Source organism: Colletotrichum lupini, chromosome 5 (assembly GCF_023278565.1).
Source record: "Colletotrichum lupini chromosome 5, complete sequence".
NCBI classification, from domain to species: domain Eukaryota; kingdom Fungi; phylum Ascomycota; class Sordariomycetes; order Glomerellales; family Glomerellaceae; genus Colletotrichum; species Colletotrichum lupini.
Window position 1 is genome coordinate 1,528,776 of NC_064678.1, and position 19,735 is coordinate 1,548,510.

At 48.1% G+C, this 19,735-nt stretch overlaps 5 protein-coding genes across 5 annotated transcripts; 2 read left to right on the forward strand and 3 right to left on the reverse strand.

Annotated features, from left to right (window-relative positions):
* Positions 1-367: 367 nt before the first annotated feature.
* Positions 368-5,068, reverse strand: CLUP02_09858 (kinesin motor domain-containing protein; the record flags this gene model as incomplete). Its single annotated transcript, XM_049288836.1, has 8 exons — positions 368-415; positions 478-2,156; positions 2,216-3,098; positions 3,158-3,592; positions 3,677-3,828; positions 3,898-4,096; positions 4,228-4,321; positions 4,986-5,068. The coding sequence occupies 8 exons, from the start codon at positions 5,066-5,068 to the stop codon at positions 368-370; spliced, it is 3,573 nt and encodes a 1,190-aa protein (XP_049145980.1).
* A 303-nt stretch (positions 5,069-5,371) lies between these two features.
* On the forward strand, positions 5,372-6,431 carry CLUP02_09859 (acyltransferase; the record flags this gene model as incomplete). The annotated part of the gene is made up of 2 exons (XM_049288837.1): positions 5,372-5,402; positions 5,461-6,431. The coding sequence occupies 2 exons, from the start codon at positions 5,372-5,374 to the stop codon at positions 6,429-6,431; spliced, it is 1,002 nt and encodes a 333-aa protein (XP_049145981.1).
* Positions 6,432-7,095: 664 nt separating this feature from the next.
* CLUP02_09860 (dihydroxy-acid dehydratase) lies at positions 7,096-8,955 on the reverse strand (the record flags this gene model as incomplete). Its single annotated transcript, XM_049288838.1, has 2 exons — positions 7,096-8,821; positions 8,879-8,955. The coding sequence occupies 2 exons, from the start codon at positions 8,953-8,955 to the stop codon at positions 7,096-7,098; spliced, it is 1,803 nt and encodes a 600-aa protein (XP_049145982.1).
* Positions 8,956-9,893: 938 nt separating this feature from the next.
* Positions 9,894-10,929, reverse strand: CLUP02_09861 (ATP-dependent Clp protease proteolytic subunit; the record flags this gene model as incomplete). Its single annotated transcript, XM_049288839.1, has 5 exons — positions 9,894-10,330; positions 10,378-10,543; positions 10,600-10,625; positions 10,687-10,705; positions 10,762-10,929. 5 exons carry the CDS (start codon positions 10,927-10,929, stop codon positions 9,894-9,896), a joined length of 816 nt encoding a protein of 271 aa, XP_049145983.1.
* A 59-nt stretch (positions 10,930-10,988) lies between these two features.
* CLUP02_09862 (uncharacterized protein) lies at positions 10,989-18,915 on the forward strand (the record flags this gene model as incomplete). Its single annotated transcript, XM_049288840.1, has 3 exons — positions 10,989-11,033; positions 16,186-16,873; positions 16,952-18,915. The coding sequence occupies 3 exons, from the start codon at positions 10,989-10,991 to the stop codon at positions 18,913-18,915; spliced, it is 2,697 nt and encodes an 898-aa protein (XP_049145984.1).
* Positions 18,916-19,735: the final 820 nt, after the last annotated feature.

Sequence of the window (19,735 nt, forward strand, 5' to 3'; positions counted from 1 at the left end):
TGGTGGGGTTGGAGCATTGGCACAGGCAGGGGAGGTTAGGTCCGGCCGGGCAGTTGCAGCGGGGAGGACCTTCAGGCTGTAATGCCTTACCTCAGCGCCCAAGTTCCCCACGGCTGACATCTCTATCATGAGGTGATGAATGGATGCCCTCTCCCAATTGCTTCACAAAATCACTCTCATACTCCAATTGAGTGTGTACAAAGTGCCCTTGGGCTTGTAATTGTATGTCGAAATCGTACTCATACGTATTTCTAGGATATACAGCTTCAACAATGCCCCGTCAACCACGCAATAAATCCTCCAACGCCGGGCCCGGTTACCGTGACTCTGATCCAAGAACGCCTTCATCAGCCATCCGGCCGGTCTGCTACGCCTTCTTCGTAGCCTTGGCTGTGCCAATATGGGTATTATGAACCTGCTTCGCGTTAGCATGTTTCTCTCATACAAGATGGGTATTCGCAGCCGCATTGAACTCACTTTGGTAGCAAAACGCAAACTCGTCACCGTCTCCTTCAGATGCGCCTCCAACGGGCTGACCATCACAAACATGAGCGTCTTGCTGTTACCCCCAAGGGAGTACTGGAGCAGATGCGTCAACTTGGAGTTGCGATAGGGGATGTGCCCGCTCTTCTTGCCGAGCGCCTCAATCACATCGCCGAGACACGACAGAGACTTGTTGATGTTCTGTGTCTCCCTCATCCTGGCGCCCTCGGCCTGCGAGTGTTTGAGCCGCTCGGAGCCCGCAAGATCCACCAGGTTCAGCGTACCTTCGCACCGCTCTCCCGTTGCCGAGTTGTAACCAGACAGCTTGAGGATGAAGACGCTGTGCGAACGCGACGACCGCTCGTTGGCCTTGGTAGCCGCCACTGACCGGTTGTTCTGCGCCTCAGCGAGCATCACCTCCACCGTATCCGCCGAATCAAGAGACACAGTCTTGCAGTTGAGCACTGCCGTCTGCTTGCGGGCATCGTCGTGTCGGATCTCGAGCTTGCGCACCCTGCCGTCCGACTCGCGGCTGTTGGGCGTCAACAAGTCGTTGAGCTCCTCGTTGTACACCTCAATAAAGGAGCCCTCCATCTTGTAGGTCCACTGCTTCTCCTTCAACTTGGTAACCGTGTCGTAAATCATGTGCGTCGCGCGAGGAATCATGCCGTCTGCAGAAGACATGGTGTGCGTCTTGCCAGATCCCGTCTGGCCGTAGCAAAAGATGCACACGTTGTAACCGTCGAGCGCGCTTTGCACGAGCTGCGAAATCTCGTCAAACACATCTTGGTTCTGGGCCGACGGGTCGAACACCCTGTCAAACTCAAAGTTGATGTTCTTGTTCGACACGTCGCCGAAACTGTTGACTTCCTGCGTCTGCAATGCGATCTCGGCAGATGTCTTCTCGTCGGGGAAGGTGACCTTGGCCGGCGTACCCTCTGACGAGCTGAGTACAGGACGGACTCTGCACATGACGCGGATATTGCCCTTGAGCTCCTGGTACTTGTTGAAGAGGACGCGGCGTTCCGTCTCCTCCTTGATGAGCTTCTCCTCGGCCACTTGGGCCGCCTTGAGCGCTTCCTGCAATCTGGCTTCCATGTTGGAGAAGGAGTCTGACTGCGCCTTACTATCTGACTCGAGGAACTCGACATGAGACTTGAGCGAGTTGATCTTGGCCTCGAGGGTGACGTTGGAGGCAGAGAGTTCCGAAATGCTGGCTTCGAGTCCCTTTTTGAGACTTTGCTCGCGGTCCAAATCTCCCTTGAGCGTCTCCACTATGCCTCTCATTTCCGACACTTCTCTGTCCTTCTTTTGAAGGACGGCGTTGAGATCTTGCTGCTCATGGCCGAGCCGCGTTCGTAAATCTTGCACCTCCCTAGACTTCTGGTGACGCTCTTCCTCAATCTCGGCTTTGAAATGTCGCTCAAGAGCATCCAAAGCCTCGCGGTGACTCTTCTCCGCTCGTTGTGTCTCATCCTTGAGCTCGCGTCGCAGTTCGTCCAGCTCGTGGCGGTGCTTCCGGGCTTCGTCCTCGAGCTCATACTTGTGACTGCGTTTTTCCGTCTCGGATTCAATTGTCAGTTTTTGCATCTGGTCGCGCATGTTGTTGATTTCATTTTGGAAATTCCCATTGCGGTCTTCGAGTTTGTCTCGTTCCGCTTCGAGTTCAGATACTGCCAGCCGATTAGTTCAGTCCGCGCTACGGTAGCTCGTCGTCCGAACTACTACTCACTCCTCTTCTTGTACATCTCCACTCGCTCGTCCATCAACTCCTTGTCAGAGAGCATGACAGTCATTGACTCCTTCACCTGCTTAAACTGCGAGTCAAGCTCGGCAACCCTGCCCTCGACATCCCAGCCTACGAATTGGGTCAAGTTAGAATCTTTTGTGAGAAAACGAAGTCTAGAAGGAGAAGGGGATCTGGCTGGGGATCTCGAGTCCTTGATGGCAATAATTGTTTCTTCGAGTCTTTCCATCAATGCCCTCGATCGCTTAGAATCTGGCGAAGGCGTGACAGGATCGGTCATGCGACTGGCCTGCCTCTTCTTGGGCGACAGATCTGGCGGTTTCGCGAGGGCCCTGCGTGATGGCGCGCGCATGGTGGCATTGTCCACTTGCGCGATGCTCGCCATGGTCGAGATTGAACTGACGCTAGTGTCTCCTCCATATTGGCTGAAAACCACTTGATCTTCATCTTGTGCTGAGCTTGTCGTACTGGCGTCGTCCTTGATGGATAGTGCGCCAAACCGACTGCTAAGAGAAACTTCTCTGTGCGAATGCATTTGGGACGTGTGACTGGCGTGTCTAGCCTTGCTAGGCTGAAATTCAAGGGGTCGCAGAAAGTTCAGTCGCTGGGAATGCAGAGCCGTACCATGCTGTTGTTCTATTGGTCCATCAAACTCTTCCTCAGATCGATGACCGTATGCCGTGCGCGGTCTCGTATGCGGATTGGTGTTTCGGGTCCGGGACTGTCCGTGTACCGACTTTGAGTGAGCAAGGGAGGATTTTGCACGTTCATGGCCTCGGGGGCCGACGCTCGCGGAGAAGCTGCTGTTCTGATTGTATCGTGATGTCGTCGTCCCATTTCGAGGTCTGATATTATCTGGGTTTTTGAGCTGCTACGAGTCAGCATGTAAACTACATGTGGTGGTAGTGAGCGAGCATTGGGCGGTACACAACGCAGCTCATCCCTGTCGTCCGTCTCGTCGTCGCATTCCATGGCCTGGTAGCATTCGGCGCCTTGGACCTCGGCGTCTAGGAGTAGTCGAATGCAGCTACGTGTGTTGTCGCCGTCGCTTTGCAATCCCAGCCACAATTGGAGTCTACCGGAGACGCTTCGCATATACGTTGGTGTAGGTACTGAAGGACCGTTTTGAGGCCGAGAGCGTGGTCGGCGGAGGGTGTTTTGGTGCCAGGGAAGCGGGAAGGACGCAAGCAGCCTTTGCCAGAGGAATGGTCGAGGAACGGACTGGATGACAACCCGCCAGATATGCCGTATAGAGCGAAACAGGTGCACTACTATCCAAAGGATCGTCCGAAGACCGTCAAACCGGAGAACGATGCTGGAGGCCGTAGTCGACTCGGGGGCCATGTCCAAGGAGACGGGACGCTTCGACGTCGGTTGTTCGGGATGAGGTGCGAAGTGGACGATTCACACATGGGCAACGCAAGGCAACGAAACTGGGGAACCTACCTCTGCCAATGTCGACCCGGGCACCCGCCTGACAGAAGGGGCCCTGGCGATGCCAGAAGCACCTGCGCCTGCCGCCGCCGAGGATGGCTTGGTCGGGTATTCGCCTGCCCTCTCGGCGAGGGTCTTGTGGTGCTTGGTAGCCGAATGCTCAGCTGTAGAAGGCACTGTCAGCAGCCGCAACCAGTCATCCCAGCGCAAACCGGGAGGGTAGTAAGACCAACCTGGCTTGGGGACCTCCCTCTTCAGGTTCATGGCGCTGTTGAGGGAGCCAATCTTGGATGCGCCCGGCGGCGGTATCATGGACGGGTGCGCGCGCGCGTTGCTTTGGGCTTCGTTCATTTCGCAGAGGCCAGAGGTGAAGGCGCCTGGTCGCGGAAGGTTGCTGTGAGGTCGCATGACGGAGGATCGGAAGTGATGCTGCTGTGAAGGGGTATGTTGTTAGCTGCGTATGGTCCATCGTGGCTCTGCTCTGTCGCTGCTCTGGTTCATTGTAGCTTTGCGACGTCGCCAAAGCTTCATGTCCCGGATCTGGATGTGAATGCAAGACATACCGTATTCTCCGCAGTGTCCATGTTGAGGATGCTGTCTACGCGACGAGCGACAACGGGTATGATGATGTGGGACACGAGGAGCAGCGCTCCGGTTCTGGACGCGGTAGGAGAAGACGTTGTGAAGTTGGAGCAGGCATGCGGCAAGGAGCAGCAGCAGTAGCAGCAGCAGCAGCGGGAATGGCTCACAAAAAGAGAGAGCCCACAGCTGTGATTGCAGTATGGGGAGGGGTGTGGGTTGTCAATCGTGACTGGTGGAGAGGTGCATCACCAGGGTCTGAGTGTTTACTGTGAATTGTGTACACAGTCGAGACGCTGCCACAATCGCACACAACTTGTGACAGCCGGGGGTGGGGACGGCTGCCCGGGGCAACGGGAATTGTGCAACGCTGACATAAGACGGACATGGGACATGGGACGCCGACACCAGGCAGTACCTTAGGTAATCACCGTGGCTGTATCTGGATCGTCACTCCATGTCTTGCTGCCTGAGGCTTCATCTCACGGGAATATCCGAAGCTTCGCCGGATGCCAGCTTACCTCAGCAGAATCAGGTGCAGCTATCCTGATTTGGTAAGCGGTCGCGCGTCTGACCACTGCGTGCCACTGCATCCCCGTCCCGCAGCCACCTCTGGCGCAACGCAACGTGGTGGTTCCCTTTTTTTTTTTTTGGTTTTATTTCTTTTTATTCTTTAAATTTCACATGTCACTGCTGGCCGTCCGCCGCACCATGACGTTGGGAAGCTCATTCGCCAGCTCACGTCGCATCTGAGATTTCGTTGTCTCGCTGCTCCTTTCCCAACGGTCCGGGAAACTCGGTGCTGGGAGAACCACAGAGGAACATTGAGTTGCGTGACACGAGAGCAGCCATTGCCGAGTCTCACTCCATTTTCTGTTCTTCAGCTTTCCCCTCCTTCTCTGGTCAGTCTGTTCGTTCTTCTCAACGTCCTTGCGTCGATCCGCCCTTGGTACGCCAAGGTCCATCTAAACAAAAAAAAAACACCACGACCGTTGCGATCCGGAGCCTCATGTCGCGGTGACCAACCCGCCTCTACCTTACCTTACCTTACGCTCCACCCCTCCCCGTCAGCTTGGACTTATACGACCATTTCATCCCACCGTCACGCCTCCCACCACATCTCCCACAATGGAGAAGTTCAGCCAGTTCCGCGACAAAGGTAAAGACAACCCACCGATCACGATACCTTCACTGTTCTACAGACTAACATCCAACAGGATCGGGCATCTCGCCCTTCATCCCCGTCAAAACAGCCCTCTCCCCCCTCTCCTCAATCTTCCACACCTTCCTCTTCTTCATCCGCCTCCCCCTCTTCCTAACCTACGCGGCAACCTACTTCCTCTTCCTCCAACACCTATGCCCCTTCCTCCCCGTCGCCGTCCGCAAAGTCCTCCTCTGGGGCATGATGGGCATCCCCGGCATCTGGTGGGTCGACCTCCAGCTCGACGGCGTCCGCCGCGGCACCCTCGCCGACCAACCCCCGCAGCGCTTCCCCCATCCGGGCTCCGTCATCGCCGCAAACTTCACATCCCCCATCGACGCCGTCTACCTCGCCGCCATCTTCGACCCCGTCTTCACAATCTCCTACCCAAACACCAGATCCGTAGAACAAATCTCCCTCCTCCGCGCCGTCTTCTACGCCCTCTCCCCCGTCCGCTTCGCGCCACCGCCAGCAACCCGAAAGCTCACCGACCTCGCCGCCCTCGTCGCCCGCTACCCGGACCGCGTCGTCGCCGTCTTCCCCGAGGGAGGCACCACCAACGGAAAAGGCGTCCTCCCCTTCACCCCCTCCCTCCTCGCCGTCAGCCCGGAAGTCCACATCTTCCCCGTCAGCATCCGCTACACCCCCGCCGACGTAACCACCCCGATCCCCGGCCGCTGGGCCAAGTTCCTCTGGGACCTACTCTCCCGCCCGACGACCTGCATCCGCGTCCGCGTCGCCGAGAGCATCCTCAACTCCTCCGCCGCCCAGACCAACGGCGTCTCCTCCTCCGCCGCTTCTGGGGAGAACGCCGCGCAGCGCAGAATCGGGGCCGGAGGCGGCGACGCGCCGGCGCTCTCGATCGAGGAACAACGCGTGCTGGACAAGGTCGGGGAGGCGCTGGCCAGGCTGTGTCGGAATAAGCGCGTCGGGTTGACGTTACGCGATAAGGCTGCCTTTATCGAGGCGTGGAACGGGCGCAAGTGAGCAAGCGACCCCGAAGCCTCCGACTAGTTCCCAAGCAAAGCGCAGAAGGGGAATCGAACGGTAGTTTGGCAAGCTGGCGGCCGTCGTGCATTTTACGTTGTTACGTTTTGCCCCGCGAGGTATATGTGTTATTGCATAGCTAGGAGCTTCGGAGGCGCTTGTCGTGCCAATGCTTTCCAGGAATCGTTTGGAGAGGCAGGAAGCAAGGGCAGAACGAAAAAAAAAGCAGCATGGGCGAGCATCCGTTAAGGGAAGCCGTCGTGTAAACGTGTAAACGTAATCCAGGTATGGACGTTTTGTAGTGTTTTTTACGTATACCACGAGTATTGACATTCACGTTGAACAATCTTCTGCCTTCTTTTTATATCAACACTTCTGGCCAACTATACAGCAGCGAACCACCTCTTCTTCATGCAATTTGGTGAACCATGTAAACAAAACTCCGATTTTGGGGGGACTACCTTTTCCGAAGCCGTACAAGAAGATGGTATAACAGTGTAGAAGAAACCTCTAGCAGAAAAAAATGAGGAAACAAACCCCGCCGCTCCCTTTTTGAATTCCGCCAAAAAGAAAATTGACCAAAAATAAGGAGGATCCTTCCTCTCCGCCTTCTCTCCCTCTCCTTTTTCTTCTCGCTGCTCTCTATCCCACAGACAGAAAAAGCTCAGATCTTGCCGTCCGTGACACATCCAGAGCTAGCATCGCTCACAAGAGCAGAATACTTCTTCAGCGTACCCTTGGTATACTTGGGCGGCGGCGCCGTCCACCTGGCCCTCCGCTCCGCCATCACCTCGTCCGACACATCCGTATCAATCACCCTCTTCTCCGCGTCAATCGTGATCTCGTCCCCGTCCTGCACCAACCCGATCGGCCCGCCCTCCATCGCCTCAGGCACGATATGCCCAATCAGGAACCCGTGCGAGCCGCCAGAGAACCGCCCGTCCGTCAGCAGCGCCACGTCCTTGCCCAGCCCGGCGCCCATGATGGCGGAGCTGGGCTTCAGCATCTCGGGCATGCCGGGGCCGCCCTTGGGCCCCTCGTAGCGGATGACGACGACCGTCTTCTCGCCCTGCTTGATCTCGCCGCGCTCCAGGGCGGCGATGAAGCCGTCCTCCTCGTCGAAGACGCGCGCCTTGCCCGTGAAGACGAGGCCCTCCTTGCCGGTGATCTTGCCCACGGAGCCGCCGGGCGCGAGCTGGCCGCGCAGGATCTGGATGTGGCCCGTCGGCTTGATGGGGTTGCTGAAGGGGCGGATGATGGGCTGGTCCTCGGGGAAGTCGGGCGTGCTGGCGACGTTCTCCTTCATCGTCTTGCCCGTGACGGTGATGCCGGAGCCGTCGATGAGGCCTTCCTTGAGGAGGAACTTGAGCAGGCCGGGGGTGCCGCCGATGCGGTGCATGTCGGCCATGACGTACTTTCCAGAGGGCTTCAGGTCAGCCAGGAAGGGCGTGCGGTCCGAGACGGCCTGGAAGTCGTCGACGGTGAGCTTGATGCCGACGGAGTCGGCGATGGCGAGCAGGTGGAGGACGGCGTTGGTGCTGCCTCCGAGGATGTTGACGACGACCATGGCGTTCTCAAAGGCCTGGCGGGTCATGATATCGCGCGGGCGAATGTCCTCCTTGAGGAGGTTCTTGATGGCAGAGCCCATGTTCTCGCACTCGGCCTTCTTGGCGGGATCCTCGGCGGGGCTGCTGGAGCTGTGCGGCATCGTCAGGCCGAGCGTCTCGATGGCGGTGGCCATTGTGTTGGCGGTGTACATGCCGCCGCAGGCGCCGGAGCCGGGGCAGGCGTTGCGGATGATGTCGAAGCGCTCCTCCTCCGTGATCTCGCCGGTGATGTACTGGCCGTAGGCCTGGAAAGCGGAAACGATATCAATGGACTCGCCGCTCTTGCTGCAGCCGGGCTTGATGGTGCCGCCGTAGACCATGATGCTGGGGCGGTTGACGCGGCCCATGGCGATGGCGACGCCGGGCATGTTCTTGTCGCAGCCGGGCAGGGAGATGTTTCCGTCGTACCACTGGCCGTTCATGACGGTCTCGATGGAGTCGGCGATGATCTCGCGGGACTGGAGGGAGTAGCGCATGCCCTTCGTGCCCATGGAGATGCCGTCCGAGACACCAATGGTGTTGAACTGGTAGGGGATGAGGCCGGCATCCTTGACGGACTTGCGGACGAGGTTGGAGAGGTCGAGCAGGTGCATGTTGCAGGGGTTGCCCTCGTACCAGACGGACGAGATGCCGACCTGGGCCTTGTTCATGTCGTCCTCGGACAGGCCGGTGGCGTACAGCATGGCCTGGGAGGCGCCCTGGGATTTGGGCTGGGTGATGTTGGCCGAGACCTTGTTCAGCTTCTCGTCGGCGCGTCGGGGCGCGGTGGAGGAGAGGAGACGTCTGTAGAGATACTGACGTTAGCTATTTGCCATTGATGGTCCATTGGGGGTTTCTTACGCATGGCTGGCAAAGGCGGGACGCCTTGTCGCAGCTCTAAGAGCTTGTGACTGGCGGGCGATGGACCTGGAGAGCATTTCGTCGAGGGTATCACCGGGCAAGCCCCAGGAGACGACGCAGCGGAAGGGGGTGAAGGGAAGGGAAAGGAAAGATGAGGCGTGTGTAAGAGAGTGTTGTTCAATTGAGTTCCCAATTGATCTCCTTTTTCGAATCTGTTTCCTCGATTCTTTTCCTCTTTTATATTGATGCCAGGTGAGTCACGAAGAAGAGGGAAAAAGAGGTGCGGTGGAAGAAAGACCCGAGATCACAGGGACAGTCACAGGGACACGGTGAGCAAAGAGACGTTGATGGTTTTTTTGGAGCAGCCGCTAGCAGCCAGAGCCAGAGCCAAAACCACAGGGGGGGGGGGGGGGGGGGAACAATTTGGGGCGATGTCGGCTCCTAAAATTTCTGGAGCTCCCCGCCGAGTGCTCCCCGCATTGAAATACCTCATCGCTGATTGGCCGCAGCTGTGGTTCCGACGCTCCGTTCCCCCCAGGTTTGGTGCGTTCTGCTGCACAGCTCGAGGTGAGCCACCGGCGTCGGGTGCAAGGTCAGCAAGGTCAGCCACGGTGTGCGACTGTAACCACACCACCAACAGAGGTCGAATACAACACAATTTCAAGCATTTCATCGTCAATTGAACTTCCCTAGAGTCTACATTCTTTGCTAATGAAGATGTTCCGAGCTCTGAGAAGCATCAAGGTGTGATGGCATCGATCCCAGCTTTACCTCATCCGATTACCTCATGGTTATTTCCGATAAGCCCGGAATGCTTCCGGTCCCGGACGAGATCCGCTTTTCTACACCGATCCCGCCGAGAGTGGGTCGCGGCTACCCGGCAACGCGCGTGCTGCCTCCATATTCCTCTCCTGCAATCGCAGCTCAGCTCCATTACACCCAGGTAGCTTCACTATGGATAGAAATGGTGTTACAAATCAGCTCTGGATATCAATCGGCCACAATCCTTGCGGACTTAGGGCTTCGTCTTGTGCTCCTCCGTCGAATCCTTCTCCTTGAGATCCTTCTCCTCCCTCCGTGTCAGAATCTCGTCAATAACACCCATGCTCTTGGCCTCCTCCGCCGACAGGTAGTTATCGCGCTCCATCAGGTCGTGAATCTCCTCCAGACTGTACTTGTCGTGCCCAAATGACTTATTAATGTGCCGCTTCATGATCTCATTAATCTGCTTGCGGATGCGCTGGATCTGGTTCGCGTAGATGAGAATGTCCGACGCCTGGCCCTGCGTCCCGCCCAGCGGCTGGTGGATCATGACGGAGCTGTGCGGCAGGGCGTATCTCTTGCCCGCCTCGCCTCCCGTCAGCAGCAGCGCTGCCATGGAGGAGGCCGCGCCGAGGCAGACTGTTGATACTGGTGATTTGATGTATGTCATTGTGTCGTAGATGGCCAGCCCTTTTATCTCTTCGTCAGCATTGTGTTCTTTCCCTTGTATCTCTGACTGCGCATCGGGGTGTCTGTCGAACCTGATGATACTGAGCCTCCTGGAGAGTTGATGTACATGGTAATCGCCTTGTCGGGGCTATCGGACTCGAGCCAAAGGAGCTGTGCTACTATCGATGCGGATACGGTATCGTCGATCGCGCCATTGAGGCAGACAATGCGTTCCTGTGCATGTGTCAGCTTGATGCGCGCGATATCTCGAAGGGTCTATAGAATCGTACCTGAAGCAGCTTGGAAAAGATGTCGTCTACCTGCGTGGTCAGCGAGGGGGGGATACCCGATTACAGAAGCAGTCGCGGTGTACTAACATGTCCTCCAACCATTCGACTAATCAATTAGCTTTCGCGACCAAAGTATCTTCAAATAGCCATGGGTAGACGAACCGAAACCTCGGTGATGTAAGGAAGAGGGATGTTTCCAACAGGTGGGCTGCTGCTACCGCCTCCTGCGACGGGAGGGAAGCCCGGCAATGAGAAGTTTGAAAAGGCCCTGACGTGCTGCCGCCGCGGGACGACCCTCAGGGCTCGGAATAATGTTCTTTGACAGTTCATGGCGGAGAGCGCGAAAGCAAAGATCGCGTGTGTGGTGTTGCAGTGTCCAAATCAGCAGAATGCGAAAAAGCGGCAATCGACGGCAACAAGCACTGGCGGGAGAGGTGTGACGTCCGCTGGGAAAGCTGGTTGGCCCCTGTGCGCGCCCCCGAGTACGGCAGACTGCAAGAGGCACTCCGCCAAAACCGTTCTTTCTAATAGACCTACGGCTACCGTAAATTTTAGGCATTAATAGCGCGACTTTCTTATATATATAAATAAATATTATAATAAATCCCGTATATTATTACAAGGAATTACTTACGACTATAGGTAGTAGTAGTTACGTAAGGGCAGTTATACCGCCTAGCGAAAGTAGAGTAGCTAGGGGGCATATTCTCCTTATTAATTTCTATTACTAATTAATTTCCCTTTCTTCTTAACTAACTTAATATTCCTTAAGTAAAGTAAGTAATCTACCTATACCCCTATAATTACTTATTAGTAATTATATTTTACCTTATTATACTTTATACCCTTTTTTACTTTATTTTTATTACTATTACCTAATTATATACGTAATTATAAATATAATATTCGCAATTTACTAATTAGAAATATTAATTAGGTATAATTAAGTAATTTTATACGCAATTACTAGTATAATTTTTACTAATTAGCAATTATACTTCTTCTTAGGCTAATATATACGTAATTATAAGTATAATTACGCATATATACCTATTTATAATTCAATTCTTTTTATTTACTTTTTTTTTTAGTATTAACTATTTACGTATATATATTAATAATTTCGTATAGGACACTCCCTTTTTTAATAATCGCGTACGCTATATAATACTTATAATAAGTACTTAATATAGTATTCTGGCCCGTATTAAGGGTATATAGCTCCTAACGGTCCCCGTATACTAACCTATATAGTACCTTAACGACCTTACGTCTTATAAAATAACCTCTTACCTCCTTATTAATACGTATACTTCTATATAATAACTTCCTTATTATATAGATTTTTATATTATTTATAAGCTCTTTATCTTCCCTTTTAAAAACTTTTTACTAAATTTATAACCTTAATATTATATAAGTTAATATATATTACCCTATACTATTTAATATTACTATACTAACCTATATAATCTAGCCCTAGCGTTAGATTAAGCTTAACTTTAAAATTATTAAGAATAGCCGTTATATACCCCTAGATATTACTATAACTCGTACTTAGGCTACCGATACTATCTAAATAATTATATATAGCGACGCTAAGATTAGTACTAAGTCGTGCGCTTATTATAAAGTTAGTAAAGGCATTTTTGCTAATTACGTTATTTTTATAAATAAGGGCTACTCTAATTATAATTATATATTTATTATATATAAGTATACGCTCGTTATGCCTCTCGTTATTATTTATATATTACCTTATACTATTTTATATTTATTTATAGTTTATTAACGGTTCGTATTAACTCGTAATATACTTACTAAGGTCGTTAAGTACGGTTATAATTATAAAGGCCGTAATAAAATCCGTATTAGCGCTCTACTTAAGTCTCTAGGTATTATCCCTATTATATACCTCTATATAATAATAAAAGCCCTTAAATAAGTAGCTAAGTAAGCTAAAAATAATAAAAAGGGTATATATAATAGTATATAAGATTATAAAGAGCGTTACTAACTTATATAGACTTTAAATAAAGAGTAATTAATTCGATATTCTTATATAGTATAGTATAAGAGTTTATATAAGTATATATTAAAATATAGTACAGTTAGGCTTAATACCCGGGCGGTAAGGCCCCTACGGAGTTATAAGGTACTTATTAACTATAAGCTAGAGTATATACGCTTAGTTTAGCCCGTAAGAGGCCATAATTAACCGTATAAAAACTCCCCCTAAAGTTTAACGTTTTTAATAAAATTATAAAACTTTTATTTATCGTATATTATCGTTATATACTTTTTTATTTTTTTTAGTATTATAAATCCCTATAAGCGTCTATATTTCTATATATATACTTATAAAACCTTATAAATAAAAGGATACCCCTATATATTGCTATAATTATATATAAATATTTACTCCTTATTTAAAATTTCTTTCTTAGTTTCTTACTTTATATATTACTACTTTCTTAGAATAGTACGACTACATATTAATCTTTTACTATATTAAACGATAATTATTATAAAGTTAGAGAGTAATTAGACTTATAATATAATTATTATATATATTTTTATAGTTTTTAGTATTAGAATTATAAAGCGAACTTTTAAACGTTAATTTATAAAATAGGACTTATAATAAAAAGAGCGTATGGTCTTTTTTAAGGATTTATTAATTCGTATTTAAGAATTATTCTTCTAATAATACTTAAACGATAAAGATATCCTTTTTTAACTCTAGTCTAAAGGATTTATAATTACGGCTATAAGATTATTAACACTTCGTTAATAGAATTAGCTTTAGTAACGATAAATACTAAAATAGCTCGTAATTATATAATAATAATTAAAAAAGTTCTTTTTTAATATATTAGAGGTTACTCGCTATACTAAAGGGTACGGTAGAGAGTATTTTTATATATAGGTTCGCTAATAAGCTTATATTATTAGCCGAGATAAATTATATTTTATATATTATAAAACTTTTTTATAATAAGTTTAAAATTAGTTAAGTAAGATAAGGTACCGTTATAAAGGGTTTATAACTCTTAGACTAAATTATATTTAGTCTTTAAATACGTACGATAAGCTTTTACTATTTAGATTTAAGATTTATACTAGTATTAATACTTATTCGCGGTTTATTATATAGTTCTATATAAGGGTTTTTATTTATACGTCCCGGAATATACTTATATAATATTTTATTATTATTTAATAACGGGGATTTATGCTATTACGAGTTCGTTTAGACTAAGGGAAAGAAACCGTTTTTATATTTAATATTTATTACTACTTTTTATAATACTATTTAATAATAAAAAGTCTAATTATATTCTGTAATTACTAGATCTTTAGTAGAAGTATTTATAACGTTAAGATTAAGAGTTAGTAAAATCGTCTTTATTAAAGTAAATTAGTATATTAGTAGATAAGTAATATATATCTTAGTATATATAAGTATACTTATATTTATAAGAATATTTCTAACTACTTAAGTTCTAAGGGCTATTTTATATAGATATACTCTCTAACTAGATTATACTTCTATTTATATATATACTATTGATTTATTCTAATTTTATTAACTTTATATAAATTTAGAACTCTTATTAAATTCGTTATTAAAAAGGTCGCCCTTATGTTATTTCTAGTTAGCTATAGTAATTATATTATTAACTTACGTTACGAACCGTATAAGACTTTATATAGCTAATTAACTAAGACTAAGTTTAATAATTATTAAACGCTATTTAGAAGAATAATAATCTAAATATATATCTTCTTTAAGCTACTTTATAGATTTATACTTTAATTATTAAGGGCTCTTTAATTATATTAGCTAAAAGTACGAAGTTTAGCGAGGCTAATTATTTTTATTTTAAAGCGTATTAATATTTTTATATTCGTTTAAAGTAGTATATATATAATAAGCTCTAATTAGAAGTTATTTTACTTAGTAAACTATAGGGCGGTATTATATAAGTTAAGTAGAGATTAAAAGACTTTAGAATTAATCTTAGAGCATTAAATAGCTTCGTAATTACGAGCGATATTAAGGACGAAAAGGAATTATAAATATAATTATAATTTACTCTAAACTATTTACTAACGAGAATGCTCGTTTTTGTCCTTATAGTATACTAGGTTATTTATTATTATAAACTTTATTTTTTTATTAAACTATTATAATCTCGTCTTTTCTATCGTTTTTATTTTTTTTAACCTTTTTCTTAGCCTTTACTTCTTTCTTAACGATCTTTTTTTTTTACTTAATTAATAATTCCTTTTTAATTTTTATCGTTAGTTTAATACTAATACTTATTAAAAGCCGTATTTTTAGAATATTTTTATACATCGTTTTACTTAAAGTTTTAGTTATAATTAGCTTTATACGACCTTTTCCCTTTTTTACTAGCTAAGGTTTAATAACTAATAACTTAATTCTAGTTTAAAAAATAATAAAAAGTTAGTAATTATCTTTTTTATATAAGATCGTAGCTTTAAAGAGGAATCTTTTTAAACTTATAACTTTATACGCTACTTTACGGTATTCTAAGATATTATAAGGATTTTTTATATTAATTAGAAATACTATTTACTCTATTAAAAGAATTTACTAGTTTATTATAAAATATGAAATGATAAATCGTATTATATTTTAATATAAAATAAACGTTAAGAAGTAATTAAACTAAACTTTCTTAATAAACTTCTTAATAACTTAGACATTAGTATAAGTTATTACTTAGAAACTGTTAAGTTCGTTTTTAAAAAAGGATACGTTATATAATATAATAGAGATATTAATTATTAATAATTACTTTAGCTCCTTTTTTATTTATTAAATACTTCGTTCCCGCTCTTTTAAGCCCGTAAAAAGAGATTTTATTAATATTAAGGCTTATATATTTATACGTTCTTATTATATAAAAAGGGTAGAGCTTATATAAGTATTATTACTAATTAGTCGTTTTAAAATAGCTTTATAAAGAGGTATCGTAAGGTCGATTAGTTCGGTAACGTCTTATATAAAAACTAAAAGTTATTATAAATCTATATTATAATATTTATAAGCGAGCTATTAGTTTAATAACTTAAGTAAAAAGTGATTTTTACTTATAAGAAGGTAAAAAGTAGTAATTACTTTTATAATAAAGTTATAAAAAGAAAAAAAACTTTTATATTAGGGTACGATATTACGCGATTTTATATACCGCTATACGGTTTAATATATTACGAAATTAAAGTATTTCTTAAGCCGTAAATCTCTATAACCCCTATTTATAAGTTATTATACTAGTCTAGACCCTATCCTGGGTAGTAGGGTAACCGTAAAATACGATTTCTGCTTTAATATATAAAAAAAGTGTTTTGGCGGAGTGCCTCTTGCAGTCTGCCGTACCCGAGCTCCGAGCTTCCCCCACGCGTCCTCGTCTAAAAATTGCCCCGAGGCGCGTAAAGCTCTTTTTTTCGTCTGCGCCGTATTCCTGAGCTGGGCCGCCACTCCGGGGATCCCTTCCGAATCTTCAAGTCTCTGGGCGATTTGCCAACGTCCGATCTGTTGCACACCCATTGCAGCCGGCAGTCCCTCTCCTATCTGGCCAAGCGGGACCAAACGACCACACCGGCGACACTTTGCGACAATCGCTCCCTCCTTCGGGGGTCTCCCCCTCGACCGCGATGAAGCCATTCCCAGGCATTCGACGAGTGCCCCGAACTTCTCACAGAAGCTATGGCACCAACCCCCCGGCCAGACCGGGGCCCGTTTTCCTGTCCAAGAAGTACATAAGAGAAAGAGAAGCCAAGGCAGCGGGTAGGGCACCGCCGATACCGCCAATATCGAAGAAAGAAGCAAAAGCACAAGCGATACGAGATGCGCCGAAGCACAGGGCAGAGGAAAGACAGGCGCACTTCACCAAGAGAATCCAAGAGGTCCTAGGCCACGACGGAATCGCAAAAGACGTACGGATCGACAAGAAGAACAAGAAGGTCAAGACGTCCGCGGGCGACCTGCCCATCTCGCCCGTCATGGACCCCGTGTGGATGGATGTACGCACGAGGTACCGGACGCCCAAGCCCAGACCGAAATCCAAGAGCGACAAGGTCCGGGATTATTCTTTGTCTTCGTCTGGGGCGGCACCGAGGAAACACAAGTATAAGACTAGGATGGGCAAAGACAAGAAGACGCGGAGCCCAAGGCTCATTGTCATGAACAAGTTGCCCAACGGGGGCAGGTTCCGCGTCAAGTTGGAACAGAACCCGTACGGTCAGTAGCGGGAATCCCCCTCCTATTTGTATGAGGACTCCGAGGAAGCGGAATGCTGATGTGACGGACCTCTTGCAGTACATGCTCTCGCCTCGCCTGTCCGATTCTGCCCCGTTACGGGGACATCTCTGCCGAAATACTTTCTTCAAAAATTCAAGGCTGTTACGAATCCGGACACCCAGGGGCACTGGTTTATACCAGGCGACGTTGAAGTATCGTGGGCACATAGAGACGCCATGGACGGGGAGCTTGATAATCTGGAGAATCGGTCAGAAAAGTTTGACGACGTGGAGAATGGTGCTATTAAACAGGGGAAGGACGATTCTAAAGAGCTCAATGAAGTGAATGGCGAACCGAGGAAAGCTTGCAAAGGGGAGGGCAAATCCAAGAAGGCCGACAATGCAGAGGACGAGTCCAAAAAGTGTTCCGAAGAGACGACCGGATCCACGAAACCTGAAGAGGAGAAGGTCGAATCCAAAAAGCAGAGCAAAAAAGAGCCCCAAACCCTCGGCACAGCAGGAAACGACTTTGAGCAGCACTTCAAAAACGTATTCAGATCAGAGAAGAACGACAAAAAGGAGAAGAGCAGCTTCAAAGCCGCATCAAATTATACTACCCCCCGAAAACAACTCCCCGAGGACCCCATTGCAAAACAAAAAGAAACAGACCAGCTCCTTCTCAAATCCCCCTCCGCCTACGTCGTCTCCCGCAAACCCGTCATCGACTCCATGGCAGGCAAACGCGGCAAAACTCCCTTCGGCGACGGCTGGCGGACCCTCCTCGGCAGGAACCCAAAGGTCATGAACTCGGATATCCCCAAACGCCTCGTCTGGCGCCAGGACATGGGCGACTTTGTTCTAGAGAACCTGCGCAAGAATATCATGAAGTACGTCACTTGGCACGTCGAGGCGGGCGAAGGGCATAGCTCGTGCATCCAGCCCCTCGAGACGTGGGAAGATGTCCACGACGCCCAGAAGCGGAGCTGTTTGCTGTGGTATGATGCGGCGAATATCACCGCGGGGGAGAGTCGGTGGGACGAGTGGATGAAGAAGGGGAAGGTAAAGCCGTTTGCGACCTACGACGTCCCGGACGCAAAGTACGAAAAGAGCCTGCCCATTTACGACATCGGGCGGCTCATGGGGCCAAAGTACCTCGCGAAGCTGCGGGAGATACCCGTGTTCCGCGAGCGCTCGCTCTTCGTCGTCAAGAAGAAGCGGTCGATTCCGCTGCAGCTGTACCTATGGAAGCTGCAGGCGTATATGGCCGAGTATCCATCCGCGGAAAAGGTCGCCGAGGTATCTGCAGAGAAGAGGAGGCTCGATAGAAAGAGGAGGGAGGAGGAGCGCCAGGAGGAGCTTGTACAGGAGCAATTCAGGCTGGAGGAGGAGGCGAGGGAGGGGTATATACGGGCCAAGGCTGAGCGGGCGAGAATAATTCAGGAGAGAATCCAGCGGGAGATGCAAGGCTTCGATGAACCCAGGGATAAGACGGCAGAGGTCGGGGCAGAACGCGGAGTCGGGTTTGGGAGCAGCAGTATAACCATGCCAAGGCCTATAGCGGCGGCCACGAGCTCGGCCGACTTCACTGCTCAGCTCACGGCGATACCACGAGCCGTGTCCTCACCCAGTGCTTGGAACAGCGCCTTCATCAAGCCCATACCTACGATCAAGGTCGACAGGAAGGCTGAAGTCCCTAAACGGCCTCCGACCAAAGCCAAAGCGGCAGCCACACCTAAGCGCTCAGCCAAAGATGTAGCCACGCCCATGACTGCAGCCGACTTCACTGCCCAGCTCATGGCGACACCCAAGGTCGGTTCTGGATCTGGCTCTCGGGGCAATTCTGCCGTCAAGTCGGTAGCCCCCGCCAAGGTCGTCAACGAGGCCGGTTTGACTTCACCTTTGGCCGGAGTTGAAGGCAGATCTAAGCCCCAGCGTGCCGGTACGACAGCCGAGACTACACCCAAGGCCGATGTCAAAGGGACATCGGAACCCAAAGCAGAGGTCAAGAAGCCAAAGGTGAGAACAATCAAGCCACGCTGGTAGACTTGCACAGAGCAACGTTCTTTCCCATCTGGGCAATTGAGAACCTTGGGTAAGACGGAAGGAGCGGATGGTCGTATCAGAATTTATGTACACTGCAGGAGCGAAGGGAAGGGATACATCCTTCCTATGTTAGAAGGCGTGATGAAAGTTGAGGACCTGAAGATGGAGCCATATACCCAACAAGAACAAGGGAGACGCTTTGGTAACGTCTTGAAGGATAGGAAATACCCCAATCAGCATTATAATCAAACATATTCGTCAGTCAGGTGATGACACACTTATATTGACAGTCCTTTGAGCCGTTTCAACGAAACGAGTGGCCTTGACGGTATTCAGAGGTCAAATTGGCCTGACATAGGAGCAATCCTCATTGCCGCTGACTTTTATCACTCATGAGGTTGTAGTCTCAGATTTCTACTTCATGAAGTGCTACATGATTTTTCCCTCCTGCAGGACTTATCATACCGCAAAAGTCCTCGGCTTCCTTATAGGCTAATTTTCTCTCTTACATCCTTCATCTTTTACTTCACATCCACGACTCTCTCAATTCTGGCGGGCTCCTTCTCAACCAATCCGAATTTTGAGCACCTGCCTTCGGAAGTCAGTCCTTCCTGCTCTCACTTCCGTCTGGGCCTCCGCCCTCTCTCATATATAAACCAATCTCTCCCTGGCTTTCTCTGCTTCGACTCTTTCTCACTTCCACACCACACCTCCACACTTCCACACTTTCACAAATTCACACTGCCAACTATCAGCCTCATTCACTTCATTCATCTATCTATCCCGATACAAGTCTAATCATACCAGGCTATCAATTTCA